Source organism: Martes martes (assembly GCF_963455335.1).
Source record: "Martes martes genome assembly, chromosome: 1".
Lineage (NCBI taxonomy): Eukaryota > Metazoa > Chordata > Mammalia > Carnivora > Mustelidae > Martes > Martes martes.
The window spans coordinates 208,652,504-208,676,189 of NC_137888.1; the positions used below are offsets into that span (position 1 = coordinate 208,652,504).

At 58.4% G+C, this 23,686-nt stretch overlaps 2 protein-coding genes across 6 annotated transcripts; one reads left to right on the forward strand and one right to left on the reverse strand.

Moving 5' to 3' along the window:
* Positions 1–5,731: 5,731 nt before the first annotated feature.
* HOOK2 (hook microtubule tethering protein 2) lies at positions 5,732–17,507 on the forward strand. 5 transcript variants are annotated; one of them, XM_080800024.1, is made up of 22 exons: positions 5,732–5,873; positions 6,390–6,475; positions 6,545–6,617; positions 7,603–7,653; positions 7,758–7,890; positions 7,983–8,050; positions 8,411–8,473; positions 8,772–8,852; positions 8,981–9,141; positions 9,232–9,372; positions 10,374–10,575; positions 10,842–10,952; positions 11,061–11,148; positions 11,520–11,589; positions 12,277–12,414; positions 12,522–12,609; positions 12,817–12,851; positions 15,944–16,026; positions 16,107–16,210; positions 16,425–16,535; positions 16,604–16,675; positions 16,766–17,507. In XM_080800024.1, exons 1-22 carry the CDS (start codon positions 5,829–5,831, stop codon positions 16,913–16,915), a joined length of 2,154 nt encoding a protein of 717 aa, XP_080656150.1. In that variant the 5' UTR covers positions 5,732–5,828; the 3' UTR covers positions 16,916–17,507. The 5 variants fall into 5 exon arrangements, with proteins under 5 accessions (XP_080656150.1, XP_080656151.1, XP_080656152.1 ...); XM_080800025.1 differs by having other exon boundaries at positions 16,110–16,210; positions 16,766–17,498; XM_080800026.1 differs by lacking the exon at positions 6,545–6,617.
* A 1,289-nt stretch (positions 17,508–18,796) lies between these two features.
* On the reverse strand, positions 18,797–22,634 carry BEST2 (bestrophin 2). Its single transcript, XM_080817701.1, has 8 exons — positions 22,562–22,634; positions 21,627–21,860; positions 21,379–21,533; positions 20,961–21,038; positions 20,630–20,782; positions 20,463–20,543; positions 20,113–20,267; positions 18,797–19,631 (listed from the first exon to the last, which is right to left on the reverse strand). Exons 2-8 carry the CDS (start codon positions 21,808–21,810, stop codon positions 19,208–19,210), a joined length of 1,230 nt encoding a protein of 409 aa, XP_080673827.1. The 5' UTR covers positions 21,811–21,860; positions 22,562–22,634; the 3' UTR covers positions 18,797–19,207.
* Positions 22,635–23,686: the final 1,052 nt, after the last annotated feature.

Genomic DNA, 23,686 nt, shown 5'->3' on the forward strand with positions numbered 1-23,686 from the left:
GCCTGTGTGTGCGTGCACGTGCCTTGTTGCTTTCTTTTGTGTCAGGATCTGTGTGTGTGCGCGTGTGTGTCTGCACATCTCCCATGCAGCAGATGCACCCATCCTGAGAGCAACTGTCCCTTCTGAGACTGTCAGCATGTGTGTGTCGCCTGCCTGTGTCTGACATCCAGTTCTCTAGGTCGCTGTCCTGTCTATGTGTGTCTGGCCCGTCGTATTTGTCACATTGTGAGTGAGCATGGCTCTGTGTCTGCTGGGCTGTGTGCTTCTCACCTGAATGTCTTTCTGTGCCTTTGTCAGTGTGTACTCTTACCTGTGTCACACACATCCTACCTGTCTGCTTCCGAGCGGCCGATGTCTCCATGAGTTGGCCAGTGTTTCCATCTCACTCCTGAGTCTGCCCTGTCACTGCCCTATATGTGACAGCTGCCGCTGGGTTGGCTTGCCCAGATGTGTGTCTGACCCTGTCGGTGTGTCTCTGGTTGGCAGTCTCCCTGTGGCCAAGGTGACAGGAGTTTGTGTGTCTGGACTGGGTCTCTTTTGGGGTGACTGTGTGTGTGTATTCTCCTTGCCACCCCCTCCCCCAAGTCTGGCCACCCTGGGCCAAGTTTACTCTGCCCCCAGCCAATTTCTGCCCTGCCCCGGGAGGGGCTGACCCTCCAGTCTGTCCAGCCAGCAGTCCACAGGATGTTCCCCAGACGCTGTCTCCGCCGACATCCCCTCCCTGTGGCCACCCCTGGGTCAGGACCCAGGCGTCCGGGGCAGTGGGGGTGGGGCTGCAGCATGGGGGGGGTGGCCTGTCAGGGCCCCGGAATGAGGGTGGGAGGTGGGAAGGCTACGGGCCCAACAGGTTCCGCCTCATTCCTGCCCCGCCTCTCACTTCCTGGGTGCCCGCCTGGGGCAGGGGGTGGATGGGATGAACCCCATGGCCTCAGAGCGCCTGGGTGGGGCACGGCCCACCCCACAAGGACTGGCTTCTGTTGGGCACCTTGACACCCAGGCTGGAGAGACAGGAGGAATCTGGGTCCTTCTGGCTGCCAGGCCTCTCCTATTGCTGTACCCAGTTCAGGATGCAAAGCGTCCCCTCTATTATTCACCTAATTCCCACAACAACACAATGGGCCAGGTATAATTATCCCCAGTTTTCATATGGGGGAACTGAGACTGAGATGGCAACGATGGCAGAGGCAGCATTTGAACCCAGCTCTGAATGCTACCCAAGACCCCCAGCCAGCTCACCAACCGCCTTCCTTCCCTTCTCTAAAAATGGTACATGTAGGGTGGAGTGTAAACCCAGGCCCCCATGAGGCCTGGCTCAAGGGGGCGCCCGGCTTGGGCTAGCTCTGAGTCAAAAGGGGCCCCTGTTTGAAATGAATAAGAAAACGGCTTTAACCGTTTCATCGCCACGATGGGCTCTGCCAAAACTTCCTGTGGGCTGAGGGGGAGGGGTGGGAGCTGGGTTCCCGGAGGCCTGGGCTGTTGGGGGAGGCCCTGCCAATTCTAGAGTGGAGGGAAACACCTCCAGCGACCTTGGCGAGGGCTGGCAAAGGGAACACGCCGTCAGCCCCCGGAAGGGGCGCCCCTCTCCCCTGGACCGGGAGGTCCCTAAAACTTGGTTCTCTGCCCCCACTGCCTGGAGGGGGTCTCAGAGTTCGCAGCCCCCTCCCCAGGGGCCTGACTCACACTCGGGGAAAGCCGCGAAGGGTGAGTCACGGGGTGGAGAAGGGGGAGCAAGGTCGGCTGCGGCCAAGGGACCCCCGCGCTGGCCTGAGTCACGCACGCTCCAGCCTCGCTGACCCCCACCCCCTTCCCCCACTAGACCGGGAGCGGGAAGCGCACTGCCGGTGGACCACGGAGCTGAAGAGGAGCGGAGCGGAGCGGGGGGGAGGGGAGGAAGCACGCGTCAGGCCGCGCGGGAAGCTCCGGTTCCCATGGTAACCGGGGGTCTCTCAGCTCCACGGGGGGGAGTTCCTCTCTCAGCAGGGACGGCCCCCGCGCGCCGGGGAAGCCCCCGCGCGCTCCGTTGAGGGGCCACAAGTTTCAGGTCGGGCAGGAAGGGGTTAACGGCGGCCCCCTCCCGGGTTTCACTGGCGCCCAAAGCCCGGGGAGGGGGCGGGGCTATACCTCGCGCGCCCCCGCGCGCCCCACCCCGCGCCCGCCCACGCACACGCGCACGCAGCTAGCCCATCCCCCGCCCCGCGCTCGCACGCACGACCGCGTCGGGCTTCACGCATGCAGCGACCCCCGTCGTGTCTCACGTCACGCACGACGCACGCGCCCCCGCAGCGCGGGGAGGGGCTCCTCCCGGCGTAGAGCAGCGGGACGTGGGGCGTTTGGTGCCCACTGCGCACATCTCCGCCTCCGCTGAGCGCGGTGTCCCCGGTGACTTTGACACCCCCTCACATACAAGGTCACAAACTCTCCGATGACCCACAGTGTCACAGGGACACAGGATACACCTGCCATACACTGGCGCAAACCTTCAGTAGTCCAGCCAGCCCCGCAGCGGTCACGGAGAGGGTCACACGGACACACAGGGAGACCCAGATGGTTACACAGGCACACCTGTTATTCTTTGTGTGTGGATACAGACGGGGCTATCTCCCTACACAGGTGGGTGCTATGTATAGGTACTCTGATAACGCCACACCGTCATCCTCAAGACAAAATAAGACACAGATAAAAAATCTTGGACGCCAGGACTCCAGTTGCAACACAGCCACCATGCCTCTCACATAGAGATTGTAAAGGCACAGAGACACATGGTGGGAACAGTCATCACAAATAGGGTGCACAAGTTAGAGTCACAGACAAACCCACAACGGCACACACAGGACACTCTGATTGTCATGGGGATGTGGACAAATCAAGGACACACATGTCAGGGTCATGCTATCACAGAAAGCCACATGGAGAGAAAAGACATGGTCGCACAAAAACAGAACCTAAAGCCACACTGAGGTACTGATTGTCACACACTGTCACACACTTCTCATTGTATGAGAAGCTGGACACTTCTCATACAAAATAATGACAGGGATGTAGACACAAGGTTGCGTTTAGAGAAGCATGTGCCCCAGTCCCCATCAGCACCCCCACCACCAAATCACAGTCTATTGCATAAATTCCCCGGGCCCCAAGACACAGGCGGATGGAGACACAATGCCTGTGCACACACAATCACAGACCCACCATCTCACACCATCTCACATAAATGTGAGCACACTTTACACGGATTCAGACACACACACACACACGCACGCGCGCACACAGGGAGGACAGGATGGGAGTTCCTGATGGTAGGCTGTCAGTGTCTTTAGGGCAAAAGGCCTGCCAGAGTCCCTCCTGGTATGGACCATGGTGTCCACAGGGTGATGTCCTTTCCCCTTGTCCTGGGGAAAGGACATCATCCTCCAGTTGTGTGCACCCAGGATCCCCATCCTAGCCCTCATGACTGGGTCTCTGCCCAGATGTGAAGGCTGGAGGGGATGGGCCGGGGTCCAGCTGTGGCCGCAGGGAGGGGCTGAGTCACCAGCTTCCCAGCAGTACAACCCAGGCTGGACCCAGCTGTTCCTGGAAACAGGCAGGAGGGGGTGGGGTCTCCAAACCAGCTGGGGCTGCTGGCCCCCACCCACACTCTCTGTCCCTACTAACGGAGGCCTCTGGGGCATCCCCCAAAATTTGGGGCTCCCTCCACCAAAAATGGAGGTTTGCATCTTTCCCCAAAATACAAGGTTCCTGCCCCAAAGTGAGGGTTTGTGATCCCTTTCATTTAATTGAAGGTACCCAGATCGCCCCCAACAGTGGGGCTCCCTGAATCCCTTAACAGAGATTTCACTCTTTCCTGCCAACATGGAAGCTTCCTTTCCCCACAAACGTAAGAATCCCTGCAGCCCCAAAAGGAGGGTTATGGCTTCTCTCCCAAATTGAGGGCACCCAGACCTTTCCTTAAATCTGGGGACTCAGGTCACTGAACATCTAATCTAGAAAACCCATAATATCACATTAGAACAATTTAAGTCTATGCCCCAAATATTTGGATTCCCAGATTCTTCCTACACATCAAGATCCCTGCAGGTTTTTGGCAAATATCGGGGATCCGACCCCAAATATGTGGCGGTCACAGCATGTCTCCCATCACTGGGCAAACAGGCCCTCCCGCAAATAGTCTCAGCACCCCCCTGCTTGTAAGAACCGTGGTTCCCGGCCCATCTTCCACTTTTATGTGGGGGTAGGGTGGCTCCATTTCCCCCTATTGGCAGCACCCCGTCCTCCGGTGGGTGCGGGAAGGGGAGCCAGCGGTAATTGTTCCCACGCCCGCCGGAAGGTAGCCCAGCCCGGAAGCCAGCACTGCCGGCCCCTGTCCCTTTCCCTCCTCCTCCTCCTCCTCACCCGGCTCCCAGGGGTTGGAGGCCGAAAACGACGCGGGAAGGGGGTGTGGGGGTGTAGACGAGCCTGGGAGGCCCCCGCGTGCGTGCGGCTGCGCGTCTGAGTGGGCTGTAACTGGGTTTCTGATGGCAGAGTGACTGTGCTCTTGCGATGCGGCGTGGGGGTGCTCTCATCTTGCTCAACCCGCTCCAGGGCAGGGTCGCGGGAGCCAGACTCAGGGTTGGAGAGAGTAGCACCCCTCCCCTCAGACCTAGACCCACCCCCAAAGCAGAGCCCGCCCCTCCCTCCAGGTACAGCTAATAACCTCTAATTACTGCTCATTACCTTACCCGCCTCGTGGGAGAGGAGCTGCTGGGGTATTCTGGCGCCAAAGGGTGCGGGCCGGGGCTTTGCCCTTTCCTCTAAAGCCAACTAGAGCCTCTGTTTCCTCTCCTGCGACCGGGAATTAAAACAGCACCTGCCACCTAGTCGTGGGGAGATTTCAACCGCCTATATAATTTAAATCGATTAGCGCAGGAACTGCATACTGTAGACAATAAATGGTGACTGCGATTTTATTAACTACTATTGTTATCACTTTCCTTTGAGTCCCCTCCATCGCCCGGGCAGGGTCTCTGAAGGGCACGTTGCTTCCCTGCTGGCGGTGCTCCTGCAGTCTGCGCCCCCTGGTGGGCCTTGGGGACTAAGGGCGGCCTGGTCCTGGGATCTGAAGCTGGAGGACCTCAGGGGCTCGGGGCTGGCGGTGGGGTGGGGTGGGGTGGGGTGGCGCCAGTATGGCTCAGGCAAAGCTTGGTGGAACTAGATCCATACTAGGCAAGCGTGTCTGTCCATCGCCCAAGACCTGAGTCTGGCTGATTCATCCTGTTCTCGACCTAAGGACCACGCTCGTCTCCCCTTGTTTACCCCTGAGTCAAGACTCCCAAGTCACCTCCACCGGGAAGACCCCTTTAGGCTCTCTCCTCGAAGTCCAAAGAACGTGTTATGGCCTGCCTTTTCCCAGGGCAGATCAGGGCTCCGATAAGGTGGTTAGGCAGCAGAATTTCTTCCAGCTGTAGGGAAAGGACGTGAATAAGCCCGTATAACAGGGTGGGACAGCTCCGCCTCACATGATAAGGAATTATCGTGAGGTCTCTGGTACCCCCAAAAGAGGCAAGGAGGAGGGGTAGCTGGGCCACACTTGGGATGTGCAAGCTGGGCCCAGACTGACCCCTAGCGGCAAGGCGGGCAGTCGAACGCCGCCCGGATCCAAGATGGGGGAACTGGAAGTCCGACCCGGCGCCGGGAGATCACGTGTCCGGGGCGGGGCCTACGCCTAGGGGGCGGGGCGGGGCGGCGCTCTAGGCCGAGCGGGAGGTCGGGGCTGCGGGCGCTCGCTGGTGGCGGATCAGGAGGTGGCTGCGGTGGCGGGGCTCCGCGGCCGGGGTCGAATCCGATCGGGAGCCATGAGCGTGGACAAGGCCGAGCTATGCGGGTCTCTGCTCACCTGGGTAGGTCGGGGGCGGGGCCAGGGACAGGTGTGCGTCCGCTCTTCTTGCCCGGGAGCCCTGGCCTTGGCTAACTCTACCCCTCTGTTCTTGGGACTGGGAGGACGAAAGGGTGGTGGGCTTGCAGGGCGGTTGGACTTTGCCTGAGCACCCGCCCCCGTCACGTGGCAGGTCTGCGTGGAAAGAACAGGTGAGACCCCGCCCCCTCGCGGCTGGGTCACACAGGGCGAGGGCACAGGTGAGCTGACCTGGTCACGTGGGGCCTGTAGGGACCAGGTGACTCGTGGTTCCGCCCTGCCCTGGTCGCGCGGGGCTTGTTGAACAGAAGTGAAGTGAGGCCACGCCCCCTCCAGTCCCAGGTGTGCAGAGGCCACTCCCCCGTGGAGCTGGTCTGAGAAAGCCGTAGGCCAGTCCCCGCCAACTGTGAACGTTCCTGCCGACAGGGAAAGTCTGCAGAAGGAGAATGGTTCTCTTCTCCCAGGCCCTGACTGCCCGTTACCCTTTCCTCTTCCTCCCCAGTTGCAGACGTTCCACGTCCCGTCCCCCTGTACCAACCCCCAGGACCTGAGCAGTGGCCTCGCCATAGCCTATGTGCTGAACCAGATGTGAGTGGGGCTGAGGGGGAGGGTCCGGAAAAGGTCCCCCAGCAGCTCATCCCACCTTCTCGCCCCCAGAGACCCTTCCTGGTTCAACGAGGCGTGGCTCCAGGGCATCTCAGATGACCCAGGTCCCAACTGGAGGCTGAAGGTGACAGGTGGACTCATGACTGGGGGACAGACTGGCAAAGAGATAATCAGGGAAGGCTAAGCTAGACATGTCCTGGGTAATGGGTCAGCTAGACACATGTCCTGGGTGATGGACAGACTTCGCTAGGAAAAGGGACACATGTCTGGTGACGAGTCAACTCTGTTCTTTCCTTTTCCTATGGGACAGGCCTGGGTGTGCAGCAAGGAATAACAAAGACAAAAACTTGCACACACGCGCGCACACACACACACACACAGAGAAACATTAACTTCCAGTGGCAGTAAGTTCTTTGAAGATAATAAAAGCTGGGCCACAAGAGAGGGCAGCTAGGTGGGTGGTTACTCCAGATGGGTTGATCTCCATGTGAAATTTGGAGAAATAGGATTCCAGGCACAGGGAACAAGATGCGAAGTGGGGAATAAGCTTGGTGTATCGAGGAAAGGCAGGGCAGTCAGAACAGAAAACAAGGGGGGCAGGAATGGTGGATGAGGTCATCAGGAGGAGGGCAAGCTGGGGCAGGGAGATGGATTCTATTTTAAGTGCTGTGCAAAGTCAAGGGAGGGTTTTAGCAGAGGAAAGACACAACCTAGATTTGGACTTTGAAAAAGCTCCCTCTGGCTGCTTGGAGAGGAATGGGGGGTAGGCAGCAAGAGTGGAAATTGAGACCAGGTTGGTGCAGTAATCCAGGTGAGAAATGAAGACAGCTAGGGCCAAAGGGTGGCAGGGCAGGTGATGAGAAGTGATTGAGTTCTGGGGACATGCAAACAAGATAGGCAGGTGGACAAGAAGGGCAGGTGACTGGATAGGTCACCCCTAGGAGAGGGGACATTCAGACAGAGAATGGTGCCAAACAGGATGAGATGACCAGGGATTGGGAAATGAGGCAGAGGGAAAAGGGTGGGATAGGCAGATTCAGAATGGGGGCTGCCTGGCTTGTTCTGGGGGCACTCTGGGACCCTGGGCACAACTCCTTGCCCCTCCCTAGGTTAGCAATCTGAAGACCATCTTACAGAGCTTGGTGGAGTACTCCCAGGATGTGAGTAACTGTGACAGGATTTGGGGGGTGGGGTTGGTTTGGGAGGAGGTGAGTGTCTGTGAGCCCCCATATCCCCTATTCCCACCCCCACCCCCTGTCCTCAGGTCCTGGGACATCCTGTTTTGGAGCAGCACCTTCCAGACGTGAGCCTCATTGGCGAGTTTTCGGACCCAGAAGAACTTGGCAAGCTGCTTCAGCTGGTGCTTGGCTGTGCCATCAGTTGCGAGAAGAAGCAGGGTATGCGGGTTCGGGGCCCCCAGGGGACGACCTGAGGAAATCCTCCTCACCCCCTGTCCCCGGGTTTTACTGTTCCCCACCTTGATCCCCAGAACACATCCAGAGAATCATGACACTGGAGGAATCTGTGCAGCATGTGGTAATGGAAGCCATCCAGGAGGTAGGTGGGGGTGCCCAATGTGGCGAGGAGCACCAGGGGAGGGGACACCAGAACAGAGGCCACTGGGCACAGGCTCAGGCCTGGTAAAGTCTGGGCTCTTCCCGGAACTCAGCTGGCCAGATTTCCCTGTCTCATATGTCTGCCAGCTCTTCCCAGCTTGGAGTCACAATTTTGCACCCTCAAAGGACCCAGCCTCCCTGCTGGATCTGTGGCAGGAAGGCAGCCTCTAGACTGGGGTTCTTGGGGAGAACTGGTTGTGGGGACAGGAGGATGGAGACATCCTTAGGCTGGAGCGTGGAAGCTTTAATGGCCACCCCCAGAGGCCCCAGCTCATCTCCATGTCCTCCTGCCCCACTTCAGCTCATGACCAAAGACACCCCTGACTCCCTGTCACCAGAAACATATGGGAACTTTGATAACCAGGTAAGAGGTGGGGGACCTTGTTAAAGGCCCAAGCCCACCGCTGAGTCTCAGGGCTGCCTCAGGAGGAGGAACTTGACCTTAAGCGTATAGACTCCCTCCATCCCTCAGGGTCCTCGCCTCTTCCCTCGTTCCCACATCACCTTCCCTCCAGTGCCCTGGAGTCCCAGCCCTCTGTGAGGTCACGAGGGTTTCTGGGCTCCTCCTCTCTGCCACTAGAGGCACCAGCCTCCCCCTAGTCTCTTTGCAGGGGGGTTCCCTGACTTCCTCGCCCCTCCCCACCCTCCACTCCCCTCCTCAGTCCCGAAGGTACTACTTCCTGAGCGAGGAGGCCGATGAAGGGGATGAACTTCGGCAGCGCTGTCTGGACCTGGAGCGGCAGGTGAAGTGGGGGGTGGTGCGCAGGCGGTCCTGGGGCCCAGCTGCTCGCCTCACCTCCGTCCCCCCACCACTCCGTCCCCCCCACCCCCCCGCGCCGGACTCTAGCTTCTCTGCACCTCCTGCCTGCAGCTGGTGCTCCTGGCCGAGGAGAAGCAGAGCCTGGCCCAGGAGAATGCGGCGCTGCGGGAGCGGGCTGGCCGGCCAGAGGGCGAGGGCACCGCGGGCCTCACTGCCAAGAAGCTGTTGCTGCTGCAGTCCCAGCTGGAGCAGCTGCAGGAGGAGAACTTCAGGTGCGGTCAGCTGGGGCCCGGGCCATCAGGCCAGGGGTCGGCCCGCCTCCAGTGGCCTCAAGCGTCCCTCTCTTCCCGCCCCGCCCCCAGGCTGGAGAACGGCAGGGAGGACGAGCGCCTGCACTGTGCGGAGCTGGAGCGGGAGGTCTCGGAGCTGCAACAGCGGAACCAGGCGCTGACCAGTCTGGCCCAGGAGGCACAGGCGCTGAAGGATGAGATGGACGAGCTGCGGTGAGTGGCTGGTCCCTGGGTCCTCACCGCACACGCTCGTTGCCACCGTGTCCCTCTGATGCCACAGTCCCTCGAAAAACCCCAGATACCCGATGAACCTGCACCACGTCTCCTAGATTCCACGGGGACCTCCTGAGTCCTACTGTACTGTCCCTGGACTCCCCTGTGTCTTCTGGACACCACCAAGGTTCCTGGATCCCTAGTGCCCCCCAGGACCCCACAGTGTGCCCCTGTGATCCCACAATATAGTCCCCAGACCTTGGCGCATCCCCACAACCCCAGCTACCAGCTGCCCACCCCTGTTCCCTTGCTGCCCAGGTGCCATCGTGCCCCAGGATCCTGTTGTGCCCTCCAGGACCCAAAATGCAGTCATTCCTACCCTCCCACCCCCCATGACCCTTCTGTGCCCCTCATGATAGGACTGTCACTTCTTAGGACTCCATAGCACTCCTGCGGCCCCAGAGAACATGGTGGGCCTCCAGAACACCCACTTCCTAGACCTCACCATGCCTTGTGTAACCTCAGAAGGCTCCCCTGGGACCTCCAGCACCCCTGTAATGTTAGAGTGTCTAGCAAAGCCCTACTGCACCTTAAAGGACCACAGAGGCCTCTGCTCTGAAGTTCCCCCCATGACCCCACCATGCCCTCATTGATCCCGTAGCCACCTTATAACCTCAAAATGTCCTTGGAGGCTCGTCAGAGCCTCTGGGCACCATCATTCCTCCTGGAACCCCTCAGTCATTCCATATCCCCCAAATCTGCCCCCCCATCCCTGAGTATGACCCTGGGCTAACCACTGGTGCTTAGGGCTCTCTCTGTGCCCCTTAATGACTCCCCAACATCACCAGGCCCTGGCTGACTTCTGACCCTCACAATCTACCACCTTGAGCGCACACATCCCCAGGTGACATGACTTCTTCCCCTCGCTGGAGGGCCTTAGATCCAAGCTGAACCCTGAGCCCAAACCCAGGCCTCCTCTCCCAACTTGCCTCCTCCCCCAGGCAGTCCTCTGAGCGTGCTGGACAGCTGGAGGCCACGCTGAGCAGCTGTCGGCGCCGGCTGGGTGAGCTGCGGGAGCTGAGGCGGCAGGTGCGGCAGCTGGAGGAGCGCAATGCCGGCCACGCCGAGCGCACCCGGCAGCTGGAGGACGAGCTACGCCGGGCCGGCTCGCTTCGTGCCCAGCTCGAGGCACAGCGACGGCAGGTGCGGCAGAGACCAGGGCAGAGCCTGGGGGGCCGGGTGCTCCAGGCCGCTGGACCCCTCACCCTTCTCACTTTGGCCCATCCTCAGGGTGGCTGAGCCCCTGCCCCCAGAGCTCTCTGTCCCTCATTTCGGGTAGCACCCTTCACTCATGGCGGCTCCTCCCTGGGCTTGGAAGCCTCACCGCTCTCAAGTTCTCTGCGTCTGGCCTCTCCCGCCCCACGCCTCCACCTTCCAACCCTGGCTCCTCACCCCTCCTCTCTGTTCAGGTTCAGGAACTTCAGGGCCAAAGGCAGGAGGAGGCCATGAAGGCTGAGAAATGGCTCTTTGAGTGTCGAAATCTGGAGGAGAAGTACGAGTTGGTGACGAAGGAGAAGGAGGTGAGGCTGAAGTCCCGCATCCAAGCCCCACCCTGTCCATCCTGGCATAGCCCGGTCCCCAGGAGGCCAGCCCTCCCTCCAACGGCGTCTTGCACCCTGTGCCTCCAGCGGCTGCTGGCAGAGAGGGACTCCTTGCGGGAGGCCAATGAGGAACTGCGCTGTGCCCAGCTCCAGCCCCGGGGGCTGACCCAGGCTGGTGAGTCGGAGGACTGTCAGCCCTAGGGCCTGGGGAAGGGGGGCCCTAAGGTGCTGTTAGGGCAGACAGAAAACCAGCGCCCCAGGGCTTGTCTGGGCTGGGGCCAAAGCTAGGCCACTTTGGAGACAGGCTAGAACGGAGAGAGGTGACAAGGGCTAACAGAAGGCAGGCGCTGACCTCCCAGGATCAGGGTAGAGCAAAAGCAAACTCACGCCATGTGTCACTGCTCCCTGTCAAGCTGGAAGTGAGGCTTGTGTTAAGCCAGGCTCTGGGCCAAATTTGAGTCCCCAGAGATGATTCTTGGAAAGAGAACCCTAGGGCTGGGGGCAGGAGTCGTGCATCAACCTGAAGACGTCTCTGACATACTCCAGACCCTTCGCTGGATCCCACCTCACCAGCTGTGGAAAACTTAGCAGCAGAGATCCTACCTGCGGAGCTGAGGTACGCCTGGGTCGCTCAGAGCTCTGTCCGCACCCAGAGCCCACCCCTCAGCCCCCCTCCCAGTGCACGCACCTACTACTGGCCTGGCCTGCTGTGCTGGGATCCCTGGTCCTAGCCTGGCTCCTGGGTCCACTCATTCCTAATTCGGCCCTTACCTGGTCGGCGCTCTAGGCCTTATGGGTTGCTTGCCTCTCCAGGATCCAGCCTCAGTACACAAATTAGGTCCAACCCATCTGGCTCCACTCACCGAGCAAAATTCCTACCCCCCAGACCCGCTCACGTCGGACTCTGCCCCCAGGGCGTATTGCTGTCCTCACTGTAGCCCGTGCTAGGTTCAGTGCCCCGTGTCTTGCCCAGATGAACTCCCCCAGCCCAGTTTTTCCCATTTCTGCGTCTGTCATTGAGCAGCCCTGCTTTCTCGCAGCCACAGCGGGATCCTGAATGTTCTAACCCGCTCCCGTAGCCCCGCCTTTGCCTGGCTCCACCCTTAGGCCCCGCTCAAAACTCCGCCCATTTTGGTCCCCCGCGCTGGGTCCCCATTACTCTAATCCGGCCCCGGGGTCTGGCGGGGCTCTTTCCCAGGGCTCTGTCCCTCTGCCAGCCCTGTCCGTCCCAGTGTCCCTGCCAGAGCCCCGGCAGGCCTGCGGGGTGACCGTCTCCAGCCCCGCTCACTCCCTTCCTCGGCAGGGAGACGCTCCTGCGGCTTCAGCTGGAGAACAAGCAGCTGTGCCAGCAGGAGGCGGCCTACCGGGAGCGGCAGGAGGAGCTGCAGCGCCACCTGGAGGACGCCAACCGCGCGCGCCACGGGCTGGAAACGCAGCTGCGGTGAGGACCCACCTGGTGGAGGGCACCCCCCGCCGCGCGCGTGGAGGGGGCGTGTGAGTGGGGGCAGAGGGCGGGCCCAGGCACTCAGCAGCCCCGCACTCCTGCAGGCTGAACCAGCAGCAGCTGTTGGAGCTGCAGGCGCAGGTGGAGGACTTGCAGAAGGCCTTGCAAGAGCAGGGGGGCAAGACTGAGGATGTGAGTGCCCACCTCCTCCCTTCCTGCCCCCTTCTCCTGCCCCCCCACCCCGCCCGTAACCCTTCTCTCTCTCCTCCCTGCTGCACGATGTCCTCTGCAGTCGATCGTAAGTACCGTGGGCCCAGGGTGGCACCCCCTACCCTCACCCCTGGAAGGAGTTGGGACCTCTGGACCCCCATTCACTCAGTGCCCGTTCTCTTCCCCCAGTCCGCCCTGCTGAAGAGGAAGCTGGAGGAACATCTGTGAGTCCCAGAGGGAGGGCATTCCTGGGGGGGGGGGAGCTGGGACACAGGTGTGGGGGACATTTGTTGTCTATGGGGATTTATTTATAAGGAGAACCAGTCAGCCAAAACAGAGAAGGATCAGATCAAGCAGGGTCTTAGGGGCCAAAGGAAGGAGTATGAACTGCTTGGGGGGAATAATGGGGGGAACGATGGTGATTCTCACTTTTTACACTGTTAAAAAACTATTTGGGGGGTGCCTGGCTAGCTGTTGGTGGAGCATGTGACTTTTTTTTTTTTAAGGTTTTATTTATTTATTTGACAGAGATCACAAGTAGGCAGAGAGGCAGACAGAGTGAGAGAGGAGGAAGCAGGCTCCTTGCTGAGCAGAGAGCCTGATGTGGGGCTCGATCCCAAGACCCTGGGATCATGACCTGAGCCGAAGGCAGAGGCTTTAACCCACTGAGCCACCCAGGCGCCCCGGGCATGTGACTCTTGATCTCGGAGTCATGGGTTTGAGTCCCACATTGGGTGTAGAGGTTACTAAAAAAATAATAGTAATAATTAAAGAAAAAATGATTTTATTTGGTTTATATTTTAAAATTTTACTTGCTTAGTCATTTGAGAGAGAGACAGCATGAGCAGGGAGAGCAGAGAGAGAGGGACAAGCAAGACTCAGCTGAGCACAGGGCCTGATCCAGGGCTCAATCCCTTGACCCTGACATCATGACCTGAGTGGAAATCAAGAGTCAGACGCTCAACGGAATGAGCTAGGCAAGCGCCCCTATTCTATTTTACTTTTTATTTTTTAAGATTTTTAGTTATTTATTTGAGAGAGGGCACAAGTGGGGGGAAGGGCAGAGGAAAAGGGAGAGGGAGAAACAGGCTTCCCACTGAGCAGGGAGCCCAATGCAGGACTAGATCCCAGAACCCTGGGATCATGACCTGGGCCACCCAGGCATCCCCCCTGTTTTGTTTTGTTTGTTTGTTTTTTAATTTTAAAGATTTTATTTATTTATTTAACAGAGAGAGAGAGATCACAAGTAGGCAGAGAGGCAGGCAGAGACAGAGGGGGAAGCAGGCTCCCTGCTGAGCAGAGAGCGGGATGTGGGGCTCGATCCCAGGACCCTGAGATCATGACCTGAGCCGAAGGCAGAGGCTTAACCCACTGAGCCACCCAGGCACCCCCCCACACATTTTATTTTTTTAAGAAACTATTTTTTTTGAGGGCACCTGGGTGGGTCAGTGGGTTAAAGCCTCTGCCTTTGGCTCAGGTCATGATCCCAGAGTCCTGGGATCGAGCCCCACATCCCGCTCTCTGCTCAGCAGGGAGCCTGCTTCCTCCTCTCTCTCTGCCTGCCTCTCTGTCTACTTGTGATCTCTATCTGTCAAATAAATAAAATCTTTAAAAAAAAAAAAAGAAACTTTTTTATTTAAGATTTTATTTATTTGACCAAGAGAGCAAGAAAGAGTGAACATGGAAGAGGGAAGGGCAGGGGCAGAGGGAGAAGCAGACTCCCTGCTGAGCAAGGAGCCAGATATGGGACTTGATCCCAGGACCCTGGAATCATGACCTGAGCCAAAAAAATATTTTATTTATTCATTTGAGAGAGAGCGCGCACAGAAGCAGGGGGAGAGGCAGAGGGAGAGGGAGAAGCAGATTCCCTGCTGAGCAGGGAGCCTGATGTGGGACTAGATCCCAGCACCTGGGGATCATGCCCCAAAATGAAGGCAGACGATTACCATCCAAGCCACACAGGCGCCCCAAATAAAATCTTAAAAATAAACAAATAAATAAAAATCTCATGAGATTTTTTTTTCTCATGAAATTTTTTAAGCAAATGTAAATGAATATGAATATAAATTTTTATTCTGATTTCTCAGTCACCTACATGAAAAGTAACTTGATATCTGCTAGTCTGCCCTTTGCTTCTCTTACTTAAGAAGATGGCTGGGAAATTTTGCCATATGAATAGTTGTTGTTTTGTTTTGTTTTTGTTTTTGTTTCAATAAATACAGTAGCTCTTGTTGACTAGGGTTCCATGGGGAAATTAGGCCTTACAGAAAATGATTTGCTTGACTTCTGCCAAGGATAGATTGTAGCTAGTACCAACCCAGAGTGCAGAAAAAAGTTATTTCCTTACAGAGGATGGATATATGGAAACATCAGGGCTTAATTCTCCTGTAAAATTCCAATCTAGGAGGGCTGGCCTGTAACATTTTTTTGTGAATGTCATAATGTATTTAAGTCGTTCTTTCTGATGCCTGGGTGGCTTAGTCGGTTAAACATCTGCCTTCATCGAGTGTCATGATCCCAGGGTTCTGGGATCCAGTCCCACATCCGGCTCCCTGCTCACCAGGGAGTCTGCTCCTCCCTCTCCCTCTGCCCCTCCCCAGGCTTGTGGTCTCTCTTGCTCACTCTCTCTCTCAAGTAAATAAATAAAATCTTTAAAAAAGTCATTCTCTCTAGTATTTGCAATTTCAAACAGTGCAACAAAGTAAAACCTCACACGTGCTTCATTTTGCTTCTGTGCAGATATGCTGACAAAGTGGAATTGGGGACGTAGAGAGCACATGCCTTTATAACCTTAGTAGACGTAGCCCGAGTTTCATGGTTAGGTGTTAAACCGAGCTCCATATCTAGCACACGATAATAATCTCACCTACAAGGAGTGTTCTTAAATCTTTGGGGTTTTGCTGCAGGCGGCAGAACTATAAGGTTTTACACCTTGCAGTTTCTTTTTGTTAGAAGAAATTTGCCTGCTAGAAAGATCCCTGGCTGCTGGGTGGAGAAAGGCACTGAGGTTGAGCGTAGAAGAGGCTGGCATGGGGTAATGGTGGCTGGGCCAGCATGTGGGCTGGGGAATGGAGAGGAGTGGACGCACAGGGGGCTGGCGCAGGGGCCACCTGTTGAGGGCCGTGAACGGTTGTGGCTCCGATGGCTTAGGAGATGATGGGGCCGAGGCACAGCGCTTCTGTCTTGGGGGGTTGGCACCCAGGTCTCTGCAGCCGGGCAGGTGCACGGTGGCCGGCAGGGAAGGCTGTAGCTGTCAGTGGGAGAAAGGGAAGAGGGCCCAGCGGTCAGCCTGCTGCTGCCCATCCTCTGTGCACAGGCAGAAGCTGCATGAAGCGGATCTGGAGCTGCAGAGGAAGCGAGAATACATCGAGGAGTTGGAACCACCCGCTGACAGCGGCAGTGAGTGGGACGCAGCGGCTGGGTGGGGCGGGAGGTCTCTGAGCTAGGTGGGGAGCTGAGGGGTCCTCTTGTTCCCACAGCAGCCCGGCGTATCGAGGAGCTGCAGCATAGCCTGCAGAAGAAGGATGCGGACCTGCGGGCCATGGAAGAGCGCTACCGCCGCTACGTGGACAGGGTGTGCACGGTGAGCACCCTGGGGGCTCCATGGGCCTCCTGCCGAGGCTACCGCCTCCCACCGACCCATGCCTCCCACCAGCGTGCACCTCTCTGCCTCCCACTTCTGCACCTGCCATACCCCCATCGTATCACAGACTTCTACACCATGCTTAATGCAGCCCAACACATCCAAGGCCCTGCAAGGCCAAGGTCACCCTGCCTGTGTCTTTCCCAAACCCTAGGTCATGCAGACCCCGGAACCCAAACAACGGCCGTCGGGGGGGCCACCCCCAGAACTTCACACCCTGAGGACACAGCTCCGGGAGCGGGACGTCCGCATCCGGCACCTGGAGGTGGGTGTCCTCGTCACTTCTCGCTGTCCCCAGCATATCCAGGCCCCTGACTGTTCCCTCTTTGGCAGATGGACTTTGAGAAGAGTCGAAGTCAGCGGGAGCAGGAAGAAAAGTTGCTCATCAGTGCCTGGTATAATATGGTGAGTGTGCGTCTCTGTAGTAAGGATTCTGGGATGTGCTGCTGTGGGGCTCAACTTGACCCCAGCCATCCCCCCTCTTCCTCCCTCCAGGGCATGGCTCTGCAGCAGCGAGCTGGGGAGGAGCGGGCACCCGCCCACGCCCAGTCATTTCTGGCCCAGCAGCGCCTGGCCACCAACACTCGCCGGGGGCCTCTGGGACGCCTAGCATCCCTGAACACGCGCCCCACGGACAAGCACTGATGGACCTCGGTATCCTGCCACCTGCCCAGCCAGCTGGGGCTCAATCCGCCTTGGATTCCTCCCAGCTCACCTGGGGCCCAGCATCAGGAAGGCCTCAGTCAGCGGCCTGAGAGCCTTACGGTCATGACTTCTGCCCTCTGTTCTCTGAGATGGGACAAGAGTGCGGGATAGAGCAGGAGGCAGGGGAGGGCCTGTTCTTTTTAGCAATGTGATTCTTATCCTTGATTTTCAACCTGGGGTTAATGAGATGCCAGGGGAGAGAGTGATTTTTATATTTGAGAAGAAAAACAATAAAGATTTTCAATCTGCCCTGGCTGAACTCTGGAAGCTGAGGAGCGGGAGAGAAGACAGGCCAGGGACTCAGAGCATTGCTTTTTGAAAGGCCTGGCTCGTGTTCTTACTAAAGCATGAGTGACTGACAGCACCCACTGTGGGGTGAGAACCACGTTTGTGTCTGTGTATGGGCGTGTGGTCGTTTTTTTGAAGAAGCTTCAGACAAAAATTCCTGCCTTATGAAGCTGTCATTCCTCACGAAGGGGGACAGACAATAAACAAAATAAAGTAAAAGTTTTATGTGAGAAGTACTACAGAGAAAAAGAAAGCAGTCAGAAGTGATGGGGATGTGGTATGTCCATTTGGGATGGGGTGATTTTAAGTGAAAGGCCAGCAGAAGCAGCCTCACCAAGGAAGTGACATAATTTTTTTTTTAAGATTCTATTTTATTTATTTGACAGAGATCACAAGTAGGCAGAGAGGCAGGCAGAGAGAGAGAGAGGAAGCAGGCTCCCTGCTGAGCAGAGAGCCCGACATGGGGCTCCATCCCAGGACCCTGAGATCATGACCCGAGCCGAAGGCAGAGATTTAACCCACTGAGCCACCGAGGCACCTGGAAGTGACATAATTTAAGCAGAGACCTGAAGGGGGGGTGGTGTAGGTATCTAGGAAAGAGTGTTCCAAGCAGAGGGAGCAGGATATGCCTGAGACCCTGCCATGAGGCTTTGCTTCGTGGTTAGAGGGACAGTGAGGAGCCCAGTGTGGAGTGAGTGAGGGGAGGAGGGGAGAGAAATGAGGGCAGGGAGATTGTGAACTGCAGGGAATACTTTTATTCCAAGGGATATGGGACCTTCCTTAGGTCCTAAGGAAGGGAGGGACAGTACCTGACTTAGGTGTTCATGGGCTCTCTTTGGCTACTGTAGAAGAAACAGATTGGGGGTGGTTAGGGCCGGAGCTGGGAGACAAGAGCAGTGGTTCCTGGTCCCAGTGGGCGGGTGACATTGGGGGCTCTGAGATGTGGGCCCTAGAGGAATGGGAAATGGTCGGATTCTGGATACAATTTGAAGACGGAGCTGATAGGATTTGCTGTTAGGTGGACATGGAGGGGGTAAGAGAAAGAGGTGGAGAGGATTCCCAAATTTGGGCCTATCACCCAGAAGGACAAAGCCAACAGATAGGTTGGGGAAGATTGGGGAGCCAAGAGGGAGCTGGTTTGGGGGGGCATGTTCTGTTCAAGGTGCTGCAGGGAGATACCAAGCAGACAGGTGGCTCTCCCAGTCTGGAATCTGGAGAGGGATCCTGGCTGCACGTGTGAATTCACCATATGATTGAATTAAGACTGGGAGCGCTGAAGGGGTATCAGAGAATGCAGGGACTTGGGGCAGAGAAGTCACTTGCAGAATCATAAAACAAGACTGACAGGAGGAGGCTGTGGTCTGGGGACCGGCTGGTACATTAATGAATGAGTAAAGCCATGGACACTGATGGGGTCATTTCAGAGGGCAGAGTTTGGGGGGAAAAAGGCAGCGTGCGACCAAAGAATCTGGAAGAATTCTCAAATCTTACTTAGCCTAATTCCTGGCAGGAAAAGTCAGGCTAATAATGTTTGTGTAAAAACCACTAACATTTTATTGAGCACCTATTATGGATCAACACTCTAAAGCCGTTATTTCATCCCCATAGCTCAATGAGGTAGGCACTCACATCTCCATTTTAAGGAAAGAATAAAGGCAAGGCACACCGATGGGTCCTCTCAGGCGGTGGAGGGAGGGAAGCAGAGCTGGTGAGAAGGACCTGCTTGCTGTTCGAAGGAGCTGGAAGAATCCTTCACCCTTAGCCCAGTGCCTGGCCCACAGGAGGCGCTCCAAGCCCCGGTGCCAGACGTGAAGGGCCGCGCGCAGGAGGCGGGAACCGGTCGAAATCGGACAGGTAGAGTCCACACGCGGCTTATGCAGACCCGAACTGCTGCCTGCGTGCCCTGTCGGGGTTTGTGTCCCTGTCCTTGGGGATCCTAGGCCCTCAGGCTAGACTCTCCTCCTCCTCGCCAATGGGGCTGGGCAGCCAGGGAGGAGCCGGTCCCCGCGGCGCGGGCATAGGCACGGCTGTGAAGGGCTCGGGGGCGGGCCCTGAGACGGGCATCTCGGGGCCGACGGGGAGCTCCGGCTCTGGCTCCCGCAGACCGGGGTCAAGCAGCGGGTCCCCGCAACCGCACTCCGGGGCCACGCCGTCGGGGGCGCCTGCGCACGCGCAGCTGGCGGCTGTGGACGTCTCAGACACGCAGCTGTTCTTGCGGCGCATTAGGGACAGGCGCCGGCCGAGCAGGCCTCCCGCGGCCATGCCTGCGCCTACCGGCAGGAGGCGCTGCAAAAAGTCGCCGTGTGCGTCTCCCAGCGGTCCGTCCACGCCGTCCAGCCGCTGGAACTGCATGTCCTCTTTAGCCAACCTGTCGGACGGACAGTGGTTAAGCGTTGCGACCTCGCTGCTCTCCTTGATTGACAGAGACCGAGACAAGCTGGTCCTCCTGGTTCCACCCACACCTTTGTCCCACTTATCTCAAAAGACCTTGGTCCTTCTCTAGAGAGCCTGCTTTTATCCTCTGGGTTTGGCTAAGCTCAAACTTAGCCCTTCAAGTCTCAGTTGTGACGGCCGCCGTCTCCGGCACTGCCTCTGGCCGCCCGTCCAATCCTCATAGACCTTATTAGCGCTTAGGTCTGCCCCCAGTCAGTGGCCGTCCCAGACCTTGACCCGGATCCTGCCCCCTACCTCCATTCTAGTCCTCACAGACTTTAGGTCTTAGCCCCGAGTCTCCAAATTGGCCCTGTCCTGGGGTCCTATAGCCCCTTCGACTGGATAATCCCCTCAGGGCCAGAAGCCCCTCCTGCAGGAGGCCCCACCGATGGGCCCCGCACATCCCGCTGGCTCACGTGATATCGAAGGTGGAGCCCTGGAAGGAGGGCTGCTGCAGCAGGAACGCGGTGGCTGCGGTGTAGGGGGCGCGAGCCTCGGTTGCATCCCAGTACAAATCCTTCTCCAGCATGGCGAGGTCATCATACATCTCATCCACGGCCAGCATTGACACCTGCGGGCGTGGGCATGCGGGGCCGGGTGGAGCCTGGCACAGCACGGGCACCGCGGGGTGGACACCTCAGGATGGGTTAGGAGTATGGTGACCAAAGAAAGAAGGATAGTTCAGGGCCCAAGCTCGGACAAGTCTAGGCGGATGGTGGGGCCAAGGCCGGTTTGGGAGCCCCAGATGGTCACAACCGAGTCTCACCTGGAAGTTGCGGTCGATCAGAAAGTTGGTCTCAAAGTCATCGTCGTCTTCTCCGAAGGGATTGATGAGCTGCTCGGCTACCTGAAGGGGGAGAGAATAGTTTGGTAGAGCCCTGTGAACCCGTGCCTATCCCACTCCCGGGGGCCCTGCCTCGGGGCCCCACCCACCTTGAGCCAGCCAGCGTAGAAAAAGAACTGCAGCAGGGTGAAGATGGGCACGCACAGGTCCAGGTTGTGGCCTTCGTAGCCCTGAGCTGGGTCCAGGAACTGGCGACCGACGAGGCAGGCCAGGAAGTAGCTGTACACAGCTATGGTCACCACCTGGGGGGCGGGGTGGGTCACCAGGTCAGGGTTCTCCCGGTCTCAGGAGGTCCTGGAGAGCCGAGGACTAGGACGGGGCATCACTGATACGGGGTCTTAGCTGGCCCTCAGTCTTTCCTTGAGACCCGTGCGTCAGAGCGTCTGATGCCCGATTTAAGCGGAGGCATGGCAGGGTTACCTGGGTATAGACAAGGGGTACGCTGATCCAGTCGTAGTGAAAGAGCATTCCACACTTGCCCCGAAACACAGTCAGCTCCTGGGTGCAGATACAAGTCACGAGAGGGCCTGAATTGCGGGCGCACACATGGGGATCAGGTGTGGGTAGGTACGTGGGCTGGAGGTGAGTGGTTACCTGGTGGGATGTGGGCGTGCGCTTCTGGGTCTCCAGGGAGAGTACTTAGTGGGGCGTGTACATCTGGGGTAGGGGTACTATGCGCCTGGGAGTTGGCCCCCTAGGGATAAGTGTGCACCTGGGGGCTGCTAGGAATCTGGGAATCTGCCTCGTGGGAGGCGCGTGGCAGGCCGCCGTCTGACACAATTCCGGGGAGGTGTAATTTCCCTGGAATTTTGTATGAATGACCTCCCGGTGGGCCCACCTCGAGCAGCAGTTTAAGGGCGCTGTTGTCGCGGATGCGGCCCTCGCGCCGGGCCTGAGCAGCCAGGTTGGAGAACCAGACGCAGGGCACCCAATACTTGTTGTAGGACGAGTTCAGGTTCTCGAACTTCTTCCGCTCCTCCCGGGTCATAAATCCTGGACGGGGTGAAGTCGGGGTGGGTGGGAGGTTACTCGCCCCGCCCCCTGTCCTCAGCCCCGCCCCCGTCCGGCTTCGGGGCGGAACCTCACCCGCCTCCACTACGTGGTCCACGGTGGGGAAGCGCTTGAAGACCGCGGTGCTGACTGAGCGCAGGATTAGCACAGCCGAGAGCCCCGCGTAGCGCATGAGCGTGCGCCTATAGAGGCGGCCCCGCTCGTCGCGTCCGTGCACCGTGCCTGCCACCACGCACATGAGCGCGTCGGGCAGCGGCATGCATAGGTACTGGTTCCACCAGCGGTGCACCACCAGCGTCACGTAGAAACCTGCAGGACAGCCGGCAATGGGGGGGGCGGGGCTAAGTGGGGATCCTAGGGCCAGGTCGTGGCAAGAGGGATGATCTGCAATCAGAGATACCCGGGGACGCTTGTCACCCACCCACCTCTCGGGGCCACTTGGGCTGGGAATCGGGTGGGGGGGGCAGCCCTCTGGTCAGAGAGGCTAGAGCAGGCTGGGTCACCCTGGCTATTTGATTGTCACCTGGGATCGGGGATTGGGATCTCAGTACGGAGATGGAGACACAGGGCCTACAAAGACAGGTTGTCACCAGGGTTGGGAGCGTGGGGACCTGAAACTGGAGGCTGGGGTCACGTGAAGTCACTGACTTGTCAGAGAAATGTCCTCCAGGCTGCACTTGAGAGGATGGAGTCATATGGGGTCACTGGAGGGGCCCCTGGGGCCCAGGACATGTAGGGAGCCATTAGGAGTCTCATGCAGACACAGGGGGGAGACCCTGAGATGGCCAAGGATAAGCCTATGGGTGATACGGAGCTCTCATGGCTTACTGTAACCAGGTGACATCCAAGGTCTCTGTAAATTGGGGCCACACCTGGCATGAAAGATGTAGAAATACGCGTCCGTTGTGGTTGGATTTGAGGGGGTAGTCTTTTGAGTAATGGGGTCTCCAAAAGGCCTGGAAATGGGTTTCTGGGTATTAGGGGAATGGGGAACTCAGGAGCGAACGCACCCAGCACGAAAGAGACAGGGATGAGACTGGCATACTGGTCACAGTAGATGACGAGCTTCTCGAAGTAACGCTTCTGCTCTTCTGTCAGCACGAATCTGCGAGGGAGGGGGCAGGGGGTCACAGGAGAGCTCCCTCCTGGACACACCCAAGGTCTCTTCCCTAGGCTCCCTGGCCGGCGCCCCCCAGCCCAGGGCCGCCTCACCGATAGGCGGCACTCAGCGCCATGTAGAGCCCGAGAAAGCAGACGAGCTCGCGCCACAGAAGTTTGTAGATGCTCCCGCGCCACAGCAGCAGCAGCTGCGAGAATCCTCCGAAGCGCGCATTGGCCACGCGGGCTGTGTACGTGACGGTCATCGCAGCGCCCGGCCGGTTGCGCCGAAGGAGACGGGGCTGAAGCGGACCCCAGCCTGTGGGCGGAGGAACGGGTCCCCCGGGCTGCGGACGGGGGCTGAGAGGTGCGGGCCGACTCAGCTTGGTTTCCACTCCCGCACCATGGTCTCCTCGGCGGCGTCCCGCGCCCAGGTTCCGGTCTCCTACCGCGCGTCCTCAGTCCGGCCCTAGACCCCAGTCCTTCCCAAGCCCCCTCTGGCAGGCCTCCCTCTTCCCAAGGTTCCTGGTCCCAGCGTCTGGCGTCTACCTCTCCAGGCCCTCTCCCTCCACCCTCCACCCCCAAGATCCTTGGGTCCCGGAATCAGCCCCAGTAGCCCTCTATGCGATCCCAGCCCCCTTTCCTGGGCTCCAGCTACAGCCTTCCCCACTCCCTGAGTCCCCAGCGCCTCAGTTTGTAGAGTCATAGGACTCGGGCTCTTCCCCAGCCTAGATCCCCTTCTACAGGTCCCATCTCAGCCGGTCCCCCACCTCACCCCTACAGCTCCCAGTCTCAGCTCATCCTCCAGCCCTGCACGCCCTTCTGAAGCCCTTGGAAACCCAGTCCCCAAGCCTCCAGTTCCCCAGGCTCTGTCCCCCAGGCCCTCTCCTCCGGCTCGTCTCTCCCCTACACAATTCCCCCAGCTTACCCACTGCCGACTGACTTAACTGCCCAGGCTCTGTCCCTTCCCCCTTCTCATGGACCCACCTGGACCTTTCATCTGTCCATTCCCCTCCAGCCTTCAGAGCCCTTGATTC

Bases quoted from the DNA above. Each gene is read 5' to 3' on its own strand.
- HOOK2 (XM_080800023.1), top strand. From the start codon at position 5,829: ATGAGCGTGGACAAGGCCGAGCTATGCGGGTCTCTGCTCACCTGG. The intron at 5,874-6,389 runs GTAGGTCGGGGG...CTTCCTCCCCAG, and splicing joins GCGGGTCTCTGCTCACCTGG to TTGCAGACGTTCCACGTCCC. The intron at 16,027-16,106 runs GTGAGTGGGACG...TTGTTCCCACAG, and splicing joins ACCACCCGCTGACAGCGGCA to CAGCCCGGCGTATCGAGGAG.
- BEST2 (XM_080817701.1), bottom strand. From the start codon at position 21,810: ATGCCGCTGCCCGACGCGCTCATGTGCGTGGTGGCAGGCACGGTGCAC. The intron at 21,039-21,378 runs GTGGGCCCACCG...ATCTGCACCCAG, and splicing joins CCCTTAAACTGCTGCTCGAG to GAGCTGACTGTGTTTCGGGG. The intron at 20,268-20,462 runs GTGAGACTCGGT...CCACGCCCGCAG, and splicing joins TGATCGACCGCAACTTCCAG to GTGTCAATGCTGGCCGTGGA.